The following is a 15,576-nucleotide window of genomic DNA, read 5'->3' as shown; positions in this document are numbered from 1 at the left end:
ACTCACCAGCTGGTTAATGAGTGGATGACTCGTCTGGGTCAAAGGAAATACTTCTGTGTGAGCAACAGTTTGATCTGGAACCTGTTTCGGAAAATTAAATCTTAACATTTTGGTGTTTTTTTGAATACGCTCGGGATCCGAGTTCAAAAGCTCGGCGTCCGTCACATCAAATGGGAAATAGAATGAATCTTCTCCTTCCTCGTTGTTCCCATCTAGTGGGCCACATGTTTGTAAGATTTTACTTGAGGTTTCAGAACTCATTTTGCAGGCAGGCTGGACGGCACTTTCAACCTTTAGAGTGTCGACATGTTGCATATTTTGTTGAGTGTGATCTTGCTCGTTCAGAGTGTGTTTGGTGTTTTCCGCACTTCGTGGTTCACATAAAACGCCTGATCGAGCGTTCCATTCACGCCCGTTAACCTCATTTTCGGGACGCTTCGCCCGGCTTTTCCCGCTATTACGGGAACGTTGGAAGCTGGGCTCGCCCCGACGTTAGACGCTTCTGGCTGAATGCAGTCCCCCGCTAGGAACCGTCCTTTTGGTTCTTTGTCGGAGGTTATTGCTGAAACTGAGAGTGCTACTGAGGGCGGAGGGGGGATTGGAGGGGGCTCAAGAGTGACACACATCGATGGAACTGCCGCCGCCGGCCCCTGTGGATTGGGGCTCCGCGAACTAGACTCGTTCCCCACAATCCCCACTCCCAGATCACAAGTCTTATAAGCAGCCCATGAATCAACAGTCAGGAGGCTTTTATCCACTTCGGCGGTCACCGAGTTCAAAAGCATTTCACTCCCGATCGATAGTCTTACCTGGCAGCTGGCTTCCTGCCACGGACTGCAGCTGACTGAAACTCAGCGCGAAACTCCGCGCGCGCTCCGCGCTGCCCAGGCCTTTTTATGGAAAGTTGGCCTTTTTTCCCCTTAAAGGCACACTTCGTACTTCGTAGTCCAAGGAAACAATTGAAACAGAGAACGTGTTCATTTATTACATGTGACAGACCTGAGGGCAAACCTCAAATATGTCAAATAAATCAAATTGATACTGTGAATACCTTGTGTTCATTTATTACATTTGACAGAAACTCTACATATATAAATCAGGGCAAGCATATGTGACTTCTCTCAGTTTACTGTATAAAATACAGTTATTATTTATTGGCCAAAAATACACTATGAAAAATTACTACTAGCAAGTAGAGTTATCACAAGACTATTAAACTAAATACATATATGCATTCACTTTGCTATAGGGCATAATACATATTAGAAACTCCTGCAAAGGAAAGGTTACATCAGTATTATGCACTTTCGGTCCACGGAGATGACCCCTAACTAAAATTGTCCAGCCCTAAGTTGTCTGGGGCCATTTGCCCAATAGTTCAGATAAAAGTTCCACAGAAGTTATAAAGCAGGAAAAAATGCAGATAGGGTCTCTGGGGTCCAGGGTTAAGATACAAGTTTCACGAATGCCCAAAAGTAGCCCCAACAGTCAGATGTCTTGCGCAAGCAAGCACTGGCAAAGCCAATAATTTTAGAATTAAGGTTTATTATAAGCCCATTGACTTATAATGGGAGTATAGGGATAGGTTAGAAGCTCTGTAACTTACCACCATACTCCGATTCTTTCCCAGACTAGACTTGGCAGGACAAAGGAAGATGGTCTGAGGGTGCTTTTCCTGCAGAAAGTCGCAGTCCTCGATTCGCAGGAGTTGCAGTTTTGAGCTAATCTTCGGTTGGTGTCTTTCACTGTTGCAAAGACTCTCGATTGAAGAATGCAGCAAAACCTGACGCAGGACCCCTATCAGGACAGGACTCGGGTCAGGTAAGCTATTTCGTATGGTGGTCACTGCAGCACGGCGAAGTAAAAGGACTCAGCAGCCGTCATCAGACTTTCCCTCCTATCTCGGGTCCCTCGATGCTAAGACACCGGCAGCACAGTAACCCAAAATCAAAGCTGGTCAGCCACAGGACGGTTCCAGGGCACTTCCGAAGGCATCCTTTGGCAGGGCACCGAGTAGATGTCAGAAATGGATGATCCCTCCAATCCAAGGGTTGCAGCTCCTTTGCAGGACTGCTAATGATCACGAGCAAGATAGGGCACCTCCAGGACAGCAGCAGAAGTTGGTTGCTAGACCTCCTTCAGTCAGGTCTCAGGTTTCTTTCCGGGTCTCACAGCTGGACAGGATACTTGGCTCCTTCAGGTTTCTCCAGGATCGCTGAAGAATGGGTGCAGGGGTCCTCTTCTTATCCTAAAAGCCAGGTAAGAGATGCTGCCCTCAAGGTGCAGTAAAGAGAAATCTTTCCTAACAGTTATAAGCCATGAAGTGCTGTTTCTTATAATTGACGTTATATGAAGACTCTTGGTTAGGAATTGAATTAGCAGTGGTTCCATTAGGTTTGTGCAGTTTTTATTGTGGGCTGTGAGCCCAAGTCTACTGTTTATGCTCCTCTAGTGTCTATTGCGCAGCACTTGATGGAGACTTGCACCCTATAACATTATTATTATTGAGTTAACAGAGTTAAGATTATTTACTGTTTGTGGTACCCACCCACATCTCTAATTTCTGAGGTAGAGAAGGCAACCATATGGGAGCTGCAGGATCATGTAGTGGTGGAGTGGAGGTAGCCAAGACCGATGGAGGCACTGGGAGATGTCCTGATGGAGATGGTGCCTGGTACATGATGCTGCAAATCAGTTAGCACTTTATCAATGAGCAATTTGAAATACTTGCTCTTTGGAATGGAGGGCATTTGGTCTTGGAATGTTGCCATTTGAAATACTGCCTCATTGGTATGAAGTGCATATGGTCTTGGAATTTTTCCAAAAATGTGTTCTTCCACGAGTGGTCCTGAGTGCCTTAGGGACTGGGAGTGCTTCTTGGATCCCAAATGCAGGGTGGAACTGGCACAGACAGAACAAAGTACCCCTCCCCACGCATGCAGATCATTCTACGCAAGGAGTGAAAGGCGGCAGCCCTAAGGGCTCAGTTGGGACGGAGCAAGAAACCTGTCTGAAATGCCCACACCAGCTCACTCTGAGGTTGCTGGAGAGGCATCTCCCAGCTTAGCCCGACCCTGTCACAGTCACCATAGAAGAATGGTAAGTCATTGATGCCCACAGCTGGGGCATGGGAGTGGAATCCTTCTGGGCTGTGGAGTCCTTAGAGGAAGAAAATAGCATGGGTCCTTCTGCTATCGCAGGTCCCTGAAGAACCTGAGGCACAGAGGGGTGTGGGCCTTGGTACGGTTCTATGTGATATGGTCGCAGGAAAAATCCTGCGGCCGAAAAGACTGTTTTTTGTGTGCACTTTACAACGCAATTATGTGTGGAGGAGAACCCGCAAACCCCCTCCTACTCCTCTTACACTAAATGATTACCCTAACCCACACCCCACAAATAATTCCGTTCAAAAGTGCAAAAAAACGGTCTTTTCGGACGCTGGATTTTTCTCCCAAACCATATCATTGGACACCTTCAGGACTTCATATGTTATAAGGCAGAATGCCTCTGGTAATAAGTGTTAGGGAGAATTCTCTGTTTAGGCTGAATTTCCCTACCTAGTGAGTCCCCCAGCAGCTTTGCTGGATTGCTGGGGTTTATTTTTTTCTCCTGCCAAGAGTGAGACTCTTTTACCCTCACTCTTGGGCATGTTGAAGTGTGTTTTCTTGGTTAAACCTTGTGTTGAATGGGCTATGGGGTCTTTTACTCCATAGGGCCTCATATATTTTTGTGATGTGGGTTACACAGCACCCTCTGTGCCGTAACCCAGGGGTGTCCTAGGGACTCCCCAACATAGACTCCATACCCTGGGACTGACTACTGTCTCCCAGGGCATGTAAAGTCACCAAAGACTTTACTAGTCTTAAATCCTGAACAGAACCAGTACAAACCATCATATTGTGGACGTACTGGCTGGGCCAATTCGATTGCCCCAGGGTCTGTTAGTCGAGGGGGCACGTCTCCGTCCCCCCTGATCGAGTTTTGGCTGGTGGCAGTGGAAACTACGCTTTATATTCGACCGCGAATATTTTCCTATGGGATTTCCCATTGTTTTAGGCTAACACATTTAATTATTTATTTACGGTAGCCTTAAACATACCGCCGGTTTATATATTTATTATTATAACTCCGGTTGGGATTTTTTGCCAAAACTTGATGCTAAAATGGCGTTGGCATTCGCCTCTGTAACTCTGACCCAAAGTGGAGCCCTTTGTCCCACTTTTGGCGGGCTTCTCCACAGAAGCCCTCCAAAGTGGTGCCACTCTTTCTGGGGTACTTAGGAGGGGTGGAGGGGGATTTAGGCACCCTGGACTGAGTTACCTAGGTAACTCAAGTCGCACTCCGTCCTGATTGGCCCAAGTGGTGAGCCGGCCGGCTCACCACTTAGCATGTTTGAGTGACAGCTAGGCTGGGTGAATGGGGGCTTGCTGCATAAAAGCAGGGCTTTGGGGACTGGAACTTCAGAAGTCGCCACAGGACCTAAGAATCCAACGAGGGACGAGCTGAGCTGATCTGCTACGACGACACCGCCGGTGGAGCCCTGCTGAACCACCTCACCTCTTTTCCCGACGACCGAGGAGAACTCTTAACGGAGTGGCTCCTTCCCTTGACTGGTGGGGACAACCAGTATTCACCTTCTTTCCGCTCTTCGAGGTATCTCGTGGCCGCCTTGCAAGTGCCAAGCACCCCGGCAACCGGAATACCCACCACTTTTACCCCAACCGCGAAAGTCGGTACAACCCTTTAATCGGAGGACTCCGCGGCTGGTTTCTTCCCGGCCAGTGCAACGACCTTCTTCTTCTGCTCTTCAGCGAGATCTTCTTCTCCCCTGACCGACGTCGAGCCTTGCTGCCACTGCCTGGAACAACTGCCCCCGCTGGAGGATCCTTTCCGTTAAGGTACCGTGTTCCGCCTGGCTTCCCTTGCCACCGACTGTACGGGGTAGTTTTAGCCCCCGGCTTTCGATCCTGGGATTGCCTGGGACACTTTGGCTAAACTTTCTAAGCCTCTCTAACTCTTTTCCGAACTCTTTTGCAAGACTCTGAATCCCTACCAACTGTGTGATCTTGGGCACGTTTTCGCTCTGTCTGCTCTAAGAGTGGGCCCTGCTTAGTGACTTTTGCTCACCTGTGACTTTGTGCTTCTTTGAGCTTACAAAAAGTGTTCTTAACCTTAGAGTGGTGTGGTTATCCTAATTCTGCTCCTTCTCCCTTCTTTTTACCTACTAGAGTGTCATCTAACGTTAAGCGCTCACCTCTGTTTGAATTATGTGGTGTTAACCTAGAGTTGTCTAGATAGGAATAAGGATTGGGACTGCTTTCCATATAACTGTGTTTAGAATGTTTTACTATATTTTGCTAGAGTGTTTTCAACTTATGTGTTCTTGAAAATAAATAACTATATACTTTTGAAACCTGAAAGTTCTGGTCAGTGTTTGCTTGTGCTGTTGTGTCTGAGTACATATTGTGTATACTTTGCATACTGCCTAACTCTTCTTGAGGGAAGTCTGACTGCTCAGCCACAGCTACCAGGTAAATCTGGGTGGTGCAGGCTGCTACCAAGTGGGTTTACTGCTATACCTGTAGTCTTAAATCTTTTGCAGTGTTCCCCAAGGGAACTGCACAGGTTTCTGCCTAACACTGGTGTACAGCGGTGGGATTTGTATTGAGTATACATTTTATTGTGCTTTAGATACCTTAGTGCAACTAACCACAAAGCTTAGCACTGTAAAAGTAATCCTCTAACATGTCAGTTATAGAAAGCTATAGTCAAGAGTCCCTTGCAGCCAAAACTGCTGATTGTTTAAGAGTGCTCTGTAAACATAAGGATCTCCTGACTAAGGGCAAGAAAATGGAACTGATTGAAAGATTGTTAGCTAACCAAAGTCTGGGTGATGGTTCAGAGGAACCTACCACTCCAGCAACTGTAGATGACAGTATTGAAGTTAACATGGAGCAAAATGTTGATGATTCTGAGGAAGAGTCAGAAGAGGAGGGTGAGGCTGTTGTGACTGTCCCCCCTAGGCCTCTGCCTGCTCTACCTGCTGTACCTACTGGACCTTTACCAGGTCCCACATTTAGCCCTCAGTACTTTGAACTGGAGAAAATGAAACTAGAATTGGAGTATAAGAAACTTAATGCTCAAACTGACAAAGAACTAAGGCTAAGGGAAATGGAGCTCAAGTATGACTTAGAAATGAAGAAATTATCTGTTGAGAATGCTTCTCTCTCTGGCTCCTCTAGAAGTTCCAGTCCTAAAAGACCCCGGATGCCTAAACAATTGGTTGGTATGTATGAGCCTAAGTTGGATGTGTTGGATTGGTTGTCTCTGTTTGAATATAATCATGGGCTCCAGAACATCACAGGAAATGACTTACTCCCCTGGTTGTTCTCTAGGCTCCCCCCTGTTGCAACTGATGTGGTAATGGAGATGGGGGAGGAGGATAAGAAGGACTATGAATGTGTGAAGCTAGCTTTAATAGCTAGGTTTGGGAAGACCCCTTCCCAGTATCTTAAGAGGTTTAGGAGCCTCAAAAAGCATGATGGTACCCCTTGGGCTACCTGGGTGAGTGAAGGGTTGAAAAACTTAGAGGGATGGATTAAGGGTTACAAGGTGAACACTTATGAAGGTATGAAGAATTTGTTTATGTTGGAGACTATTTATGATGCCTGCTCTCCTGAGCTCAGACAACACTTGGCTGATTCCAGGGAATTAGATTCCCGGAAACTAGCTAAGGCTGCTGACTTGTGGGTTGCCAACAGGGCCACTCACAAGGATTCTGGGGTAACTCAGAAGAAGGATGGGGAGAAACAGCCTAAAAAGGACTCCAAAGAGAATTCTAATACTACAAATTCCAAAGAGGGCCCCAAACAAAACTATAAGGGTAAGCCACAAGGGAAACCAAATCAGGCTAGTGTACCTTCTGGTCCCAGACCAGAAGGAGGTCAGAACAAGCCTCCATTCCAGCGAGCCTTTGGCTCATGCTTTGTTTGTAAGGCTACTGACCATGTGAAAGGAGATCCCAGATGTAAGGGTAAACCTTCAGGGGTCCAGCTTGCCTCCTTAGCCTTCGCTCCAGAAGAGGGAGTACATATGGCAAGTGGAAACTTTCTATTACTAGCTGATGAACCCACTGGAGTCTCAGCTAGTGTTTCTTTAGTCTCTCTGGGGTTGTGGGAACAACAGAATTTAGATGTCTATAACTCTATCCCAGATAATACTAAAGAGTATTATAAGGACAGTGTCCAGGTGAATGGTCAGGAGACTCCTGCCATTAGGGACACTGGAGCCAGCATAACTGTGGTGGATGAATCATTTTTCAAGGCAGAGGATGTTGCTAAGGCACCCAAATGCCTCACCAAGTTAGCTGGTGGGCCTGTGCAGATGTGTCCCCAGTTACCAGTTCTCATCCAATGCAATGATATGGCTGTAAAAATACCTGTCAGTGTACAATGTGAAGTGCCAGGTAGGGTTCTGTTGGGTAATGACCTCAAAGCTCTTGGAGTTGTGTCACATGCCCCCAGACCACCTAGCAAAAGGTTACAGGAGCTCACAAAACCTGCAAGAGAGAAAACCCTGCGAGGGTTATCTCAGGAGATGATGACAGAAATCACTCCTCTCCCACTGGAGCAACTTACTGCAGTAACTACCAGATCAGGAGCAAAGGGGCAACCCAAGACTCCTAGGAAAAAGCCAGCAGCAAGCACTCCAGTGCTTCCAACAAGGACTTCCCCTAGGTTGTCCAAAGTTACACCTGTAACTCCACCTCCAGCTGAGGCTGAGGGGGAGGTACAACCCTGTGCGGTTGAGCTAGACTCTGAGGAAGAGCTAGAAGGAGGCCCCAACCTTATTGGAGATTTGGACCCTGAGGACCATCCTGAGCTGCAGTCTTTACTGGCAGAAGGTGGGCCTAGCAGGGCAGCTTTTCGTAAGGGGCAAAGAGAATGTCCAACTCTGGAAGGTCTCCGCCACCAGGCAGCTTCTCAGGCTGATGGGCAAGAGCCTGGGAAGTATAGGTTACACTGGGAAGATGGCCTCTTCTACAGTGAGCCGACTGAGTCTGAACCTGGAGACTACAAACGCCTTGTAGTCCCACAAGAGAACAGACAACAGTTCTTACAACTAGCCCATGAGATACCTTTGGCTGGTCACTTGAGTTTCAAGAAGACCAAGGAAAGGCTCTCTCTCTACTTTTATTGGCCAAAGATGGGGGCTGAAGTAGATAGATATTGTAAGAGCTGCCACACCTGCCAGACTTCTGGTAAGGTTGGTTCCAAGAATGTGGCACCTTTAGTGCCTCTCCCAGTTGTGGGAGTCTCATTTGAGAGGGTAGGGATTGACATTGTTGGTCCCCTTGATCCCCCAACCTCCTCAGGCAACAGGTTTATCCTTGTTGTAGTAGACCATGCTACTAGGTACCCTGAGGCAATTCCTATGAGGACTGTTACAGCTCCGGCTGTGGCTAAGGCCCTCCTTGGTATTTTTACCAGGGTTGGGTTTCCTAAGGAGGTAATCTCTGACAGGGGGTCAAACTTTATGTCCCACTACATGAAAGCCATGTGGAAAACCTGTGGAGTTACCTACAAGTTCTCAACCGCATACCACCCTCAGACAAACGGGTTGGTTGAAAGGTTTAACAGAACCATGAAGAGCATGATAGGTGCTTTAGAAGAACCCCTTAAGAAAAAGTGGGACCTTCTACTGCCATGCCTTCTCTTTGCTTATAGAGAAGTCCCTCAGGAGGGAGTAGGTTATTCTCCCTTTGAGCTTCTCTATGGCCATCCAGTCAGAGGTCCATTGGCCCTGATTAAGGAGGGATTGGAAGGTGCTCCTCCCCTCAAGCCAGTCAGAGTGACTGACTATGTGATAGGTCTCCGGAGGAGAATGTCACACATGATGGCAGAAGCAAGTGACAACTTGAAAGCTGGTCAAGCTCTGGTCAAACATTGGCACGACCAGAAGGCTAACATGGTTGGGTTTACTCAAGACCAGCTAGTTCTAGTTATGCTCCCAACAAGGCAGAGGGCCTTGCAAGACAAATGGATGGGACCCTTCAAGATTGTGGGAAAACTTGGAGAGGTCAACTATCTGGTGGATCTGGGCAGACCCAGGGAAGCTCCTAGAGTCTTCCACACCAACCGACTAAAAGCATACATCTCCAGACCTGATGTAGGAGCCTTGCTTCTAGCTTCAGCTGCAGAGGAAGAAGAGAGTGAATCTCTCCCTGATCTCCTCAGAGGTGTGCCTTTAGATGAAAAAATTGAAGGAGTCAATCTCTCTTCAGACCTGACACCTGAGCAACAAGAGGAGTGCAAATCTATGTTAAATCAGTTTGCCTCCCTGTTCTCACTGTCACCAGGCTTGACCCCTTGGGGCCAGCATGAGATACTCACTGGTGACTGTCTGCCAGTCAAAAGCAGAGGATACAGAATGTCAGAACATATCAGAACCCACATCAAAGGAGAGGTCAAGAAAATGCTTGATCTCGGGGTAATAGAGCCCTCTACTAGTCCATGGTCTAGCCCAGTTGTGTTAGTACCAAAGGCAGGATCCAAAGACTTGAGATTCTGTGTGGACTATAGAGCTCTAAATGCAGTCACCAAGACTGATGCCCACCCTTTGCCCAGGACAGATGAGTTGGTGGATAAACTTGGTGCAGCCAAGTACCTCAGCACATTTGACCTGACGTCAGGCTATTGGCAAATAGCCCTGACAGACCATGCCAAGGAGAAAACTGCATTTTCAACCCCAGTTGGCTTGTACCAGTTTAAGGTCATGCCTTTTGGACTAAAAAATGCACCTGCCACATTCCAAAGGATGGTGAACCAAGTTCTAGCTGGGATGGAAGACTTCTGCATGGCATACTTGGATGACATTGCAGTCTTCAGCCACTCCTGGGAGGAGCATGTGAACCACCTAGGACATGTGTTGCAGGCCCTTGAACAGGCCCATTTGACAATCAAAGCCAGTAAGTGCCAGATCGGTCAAAGTAAGGTGGTCTACCTTGGACATGAGGTAGGAGGTGGAGAAATAAGGCCTTTGCTCAGCAAGATTGAAGCTGTGCAAAATTGGACAACACCAACTACTCAAACCCAAGTGAGAGCTTTCCTAGGCCTCACTGGGTATTACAGGAATTTCATTGAGAACTATGGGACCATAGCTTCTCCACTGAATGTAATCTCCTCTCCCAAATTCCCTAAAAAGGTAAAATGGAATGAGGAGTGCAATCAGGCCTTTGAAAAACTGAAGAGAGCTCTTTGCCAAGCTCCAGTGTTAAGAGCTCCTGACTACCACCAAACTTTCATTGTACAAACTGATGCTTCCAATGTAGGTATAGGTGCAGTTCTAAGCCAACTGGATGAGAAGGGTAGGGAGCACCCCATTTGCTTCATCAGTAGGAAACTGAAGGATCCTGAGACAAGGTGGGCAACTATCGAAAGAGAATGCTTTGCTATTGTGTGGGCACTGAAGAAGTTTAGGCCATACTTGTATGGTTCTACTTTTGTTATTCAGACTGACCACCAACCCTTGAGATGGTTAATGCAAATGAAAGGGGAAAATCCAAAACTATTGAGATGGTCAATCTGCCTGCAAGGGTTTGATTTCACCATTGAGCACAGGTCAGGGTGTCACCATCAAAACGCTGATGGACTCTCTAGGATGTATATCATCGACTAGAGGTATGAGGTTCATCCAGGAGTGGATTAAATCCTCCTGTCCCTTAGTCTGGGGGGGCGAGTGTTAGGGAGAATTCTCTGTTTAGGCTGAATTTCCCTACCTAGTGAGTCCCCCAGCAGCTTTGCTGGATTGCTGGGGTTTATTTATTTCTCCTGCCAAGAGTGAGACTCTTTTACCCTCACTCTTGGGCATGTTGAAGTGTGTTTTCTTGGTTAAACCTTGTGTTGAATGGGCTATGGGGTCTTTTACTACATAGGGCCTCATATATTTTTGTGATGTGGGTTACACAGCACCCTCTGTGCCGTAACCCAGGGGTGTCCTAGGGACTCCCCAACATAGACTCCATACCCTGGGACTGACTACTGTCTCCCAGGGCATGTAAAGTCACCAAAGACTTTACTAGTCTTAAATCCTGAACAGAACCAGTACAAACCATCAAATTGTGGACGTACTGGCTGGGGCAATTCGATTGCCCCAGGGTCTGTTAGTCGAGGGGGCACGTCTCCATCCCCCATGATCGAGTTTTGGCTGGTGGCAGTGGAAACTACGCTTTATATTCGACCGCGAATATTTTCCTATGGGATTTCCCATTGTTTTAGGCTAACACATTTAATTATTTATTTACGGTAGCCTTAAACATACCGCCGGTTTATATATTTATTATTATAACTCCGGTTGGGATTTTTTGCCAAAACTTGATGCTAAAATGGCGTTGGCATTCGCCTCTGTAACTCTGACCCAAAGTGGAGCCCTTTGTCCCACTTTTGGCGGGCTTCTCCACAGACGCCCTCCAAAGTGGTGCCACTCTGTCTGGGGTACTTAGGAGGGGTGGAGGGGGATTTAGGCACCCTGGACTGAGTTACCTAGGTAACTCAAGTCGCACTCCGTCCTGATTGGCCCAAGTGGTGAGCCGGCCGGCTCACCACTTAGCATGTTTGAGTGACAGCTAGGCTGGGTGAATGGGGGCTTGCTGCATAAAAGCAGGGCTTTGGGGACTGGAACTTCAGAAGTCGCCACAGGACCTAAGAATCCAACGAGGGACGAGCTGAGCTGATCTGCTACGACGACACCGCCGGTGGAGCCCTGCTGAACCACCTCACCACTTTTCCCGACGACCGAGGAGAACTCTTAACGGAGTGGCTCCTTCCCTTGACTGGTGGGGACAACCAGTTTTCACCTTCTTTCCGCTCTTCGAGGTATCTCGTGGCCGCCTTGCCAGTGCCAAGCACCCCGGCAACCGGAATACCCACCACTTTTACCCCAACCGCGAAAGTCGGTACAACCCTTTAATCGGAGGACTCCGCGGCTGGTTTCTTCCCGGCCAGTGCAACGACCTTCTTCTTCTGCTCTTCAGCGAGATCTTCTTCTCCCCTGACCGACGTCGAGCCTTGCTGCCACTGCCTGGAACAACTGCCCCCGCTGGAGGATCCTTTCCGTTAAGGTACCGTGTTCCGCCTGGCTTCCCTTGCCACCGACTGTACGGGGTAGTTTTAGCCCCCGGCTTTCGATCCTGGGATTGCCTGGGACACTTTGGCTAAACTTTCTAAGCCTCTCTAACTCTTTTCCGAACTCTTTTGCAAGACTCTGAATCCCTACCAACTGTGTGATCTTGGGCACGTTTTCGCTCTGTCTGCTCTAAGAGTGGGCCCTGCTTAGTGACTTTTGCTCACCTGTGACTTTGTGCTTCTTTGAGCTTACAAAAAGTGTTCTTAACCTTAGAGTGGTGTGGTTATCCTAATTCTGCTCCTTCTCCCTTCTTTTTACCTACTAGAGTGTCATCTAACGTTAAGCGCTCACCTCTGTTTGAATTATGTGGTGTTAACCTAGAGTTGTCTAGATAGGAATAAGGATTGGGACTGCTTTCCATATAACTGTGTTTAGAATGTTTTACTATATTTTGCTAGAGTGTTTTCAACTTATGTGTTCTTGAAAATAAATAACTATATACTTTTGAAACCTGAAAGTTCTGGTCAGTGTTTGCTTGTGCTGTTGTGTCTGAGTACATATTGTGTATACTTTGCATACTGCCTAACTCTTCTTGAGGGAAGTCTGACTGCTCAGCCACAGCTACCAGGTAAATCTGGGTGGTGCAGGCTGCTACCAAGTGGGTTTACTGCTATACCTGTAGTCTTAAATCTTTTGCAGTGTTCCCCAAGGGAACTGCACAGGTTTCTGCCTAACAATAAGGTTCCTGGTATGAGCCCTCACAGAGACCGAGGCCTCTTTGCACTGTAGTCGGTAATAGACCTTGAATGACCCTTGTTGGGATTACTGGTAAAATCCTCCACAGACACCTTGAGAGAGCCCCGGTGGCACACTCCCTTTGGTTGCCATACTTCTGTCTGGCAAATAATGTATCATGTCTAAATGTTTTGCCAGCCGACATCGAGCCTTAGAAAAAAAGCACTCTTTCACTGGAGGCTAAGGGTTTCCTTTGTTTTATGAACCGGGAACCTCAGAAAAGGTTCACAGAAATGCCTTTAGAGGAAGGTAGATGGTACAGCCAGCAAGGTAGTCCCTAAGGGTAGGCAACTATGTAGTGCTGAGTGAACCTCCTCTGCTGGAACCACTGTATGAGAACAAGGATAAGACCTAATGGGCACCTCGGTACAAAAACAGGTCATTTGCCTCAGTGGGCACTTCAGAGAACACTCCAGTTACGTGTAGTGGGGGGACATTCCAGGAGTCAGAGAGTGCTAGTGGGACTCATAAAATTTGAGTATCCAGGTTCAGGACCGGGTGAAGGTGGGAGTAATGGAGTGTACGCAATATCCATCTTCATGGTAGTCCTTTGTGAGACCTCTTGAGACAAAGATCAGATCATCTGTAGGTGAAATCATAGGTCAGGTGGATTTCGGTGACAAGGAGAAAAGATGATCCTGTGGTATCAGTGTCTGTATTTGGTGAAATGTCTCTGATAGGTGTCCTAAGGGGAGACCTACATGGATCCGTTTTGTCTCCAGCCCTGGTAAACTAGCCACACAGGATTTACAGGAGCCCTTGGAAGTGACTATGGTCTTGGTGCCAGCATCTACAGTGGAGAAGAAGAATCCGTCTGCGACTCCTGAAGAGGCTGGTCATCTACCATAGGATATAAGACTTCTAGGGCTTCTTCTGTGGGTTCTAACCTTGAATAAATTGACTGTGCCATTGATGTCCTTGACAGCAAGTGTCTCAACATCAAACACCCCCATGCTGAAGATCTTGGCGTTCTTGGCGCCAAGCCAGTCCTCGTCTTCATGCACGTCACTTACAAGGCCCTTGACTCAACGTCAAATGATAGTGATGGTGTCGGTGGTGCTTACGCCAGGCCTCAGGCTCTGACTCCCAGAGTTTCCCTCAGAGTGTTCCCTCTTTCTAAGAGCGTGTTTGAAGATCTGACACACAGATAGAGATATTCAAGGTTTAATGCAAATAATTAATATACCCATGATGGACAACTGATTTTGCAAGGAATTATTGAGTTCATGCTTTTTTTCCATGCACCTGCACCAAACAGAATTAAGGTATGCTTGTTCTGATTTCCAAACTTACGGCCTGAAGCATGGAAAGTGGAATCAATATTTTTAGAATTAATTCAGCAACAAATATATTTTATAGACATTTACCTTTCTTTTTAATAAGTTTGAGCTTAGCATGCTGCATAACAAGTAATGGGAATAGAATTTGTTTCTCCAGATTGAATAATACCTTCTTTTCCATCTTGGCTCGCCTCCAGTCTCCACTTGCTCCCTCATCAGACTCCACAGTAGAGTATTGTGCCCTTTCCTCACGCAACTTCTTCTCTGATCTCGTCTCATTAATGTCTTCCTTTGTGCTAGAGGTAATCATTGTATCAGTTTAAGTGTATTGACTATACAGTTGCAAAATATATATTGAATGGAGACTACATCTTGGTCAAGTTGCAGTGTAACATTTATAAACATAGAACCGCAATACAGGCAGGAGTATGGGTTTTGATTCATGCTTTCGTTCTAATTTTGTCCATAGGCAAGTTTCTATGTAAGAGTTTGCAGTGGTTTATTCATTTCAGAATCTTGGAAACAATTACAGCTTGAAAATTCCCAAGAGCATGCACAATGTTGTTCACAGTGACCTAATTCAACGTACATCAACAGTTATATAATTTACCATGTCCATCCGTTACTTTATCATGTGTGTCTAAGTACTTACACAATCAATTAAAATGTTCAGCAGTGATAAACATAGTGAGTACATTGGAAAGAGGCACTAAGGTAAGCAGAGAAATATTTGGTGCTGTTAACCAAGTTCCGAACTTGAAGCAGCTTCTCAACACCAACTTTCCTGTCCACGAATGCCATCTTTTTTAAAAAAAACTTTTATTTATTTGGCTTGGCAACACAAGAACAGGCGAGGAGCATACAAGGCAATTACAATCAGAGCAGTGCATGTGATACAGGCATATAATGTAGACACAAATCCAGTATGTAGACTTCTGGGGTACAACAGAGGTGGGTACGGGGCAGAGGAGGAGCTATTCAGGTGATGGGGGGAGTGGCAGGGGGAGAGGGCCGGAGATGCAGTGCTATAAGGAGTGTCGGTGGGAGACATATATGACCGAAACTTTGACCAAACGTCTCTGGGTCTTGAGTGGGCTGGCTGTTGTACGGCCCAGGATTTTTCGGTGTCTGAGGCCCATGTGACCGCCCTGAGCCATTGTGCGTGGGTAGGTGTGGTAGGCCGAAGCCAGCAGAGTAGTATAGAGCGTACTGCGAGTAGCATGCAAAGGCCAGCTAGTTTTTTGGAGTCTCGGCGGAGTTCAGGGAATTCATGGAAGAGACATCTCATTGGAGACGGTGTGATAGGGACTTCGAGAATATCTGACATGGTCGAGCATACTGCACTCCATGCGTATTGGGTGATGCGAGGGCAGGACCA

At 47.0% G+C, this 15,576-nt stretch overlaps 1 protein-coding gene across 1 annotated transcript in view; it reads right to left on the bottom strand.

Annotated features, from left to right (window-relative positions):
* Nucleotides 1-15,576, bottom strand: part of LOC138554053 (uncharacterized) — an 887,754-nt gene that overhangs the window by 513,567 nt on the left and 358,611 nt on the right. The window contains exon 3 of the mRNA XM_069642576.1: nt 14,368-14,494. Within this exon, the coding sequence (XP_069498677.1) occupies nt 14,368-14,494 (127 nt within the window). The remainder of the gene's footprint in view (nt 1-14,367; nt 14,495-15,576) is intronic.

This window comes from Ambystoma mexicanum, chromosome 1q, assembly GCF_040938575.1.
Source record: "Ambystoma mexicanum isolate Mex_15411 chromosome 1q, UKY_AmexF1_1, whole genome shotgun sequence".
Lineage (NCBI taxonomy): Eukaryota > Metazoa > Chordata > Amphibia > Caudata > Ambystomatidae > Ambystoma > Ambystoma mexicanum.
The sequence above is the reverse complement of the archived record's forward strand: the minus strand, read 5'-3'. Positions and strand labels throughout refer to the sequence as shown.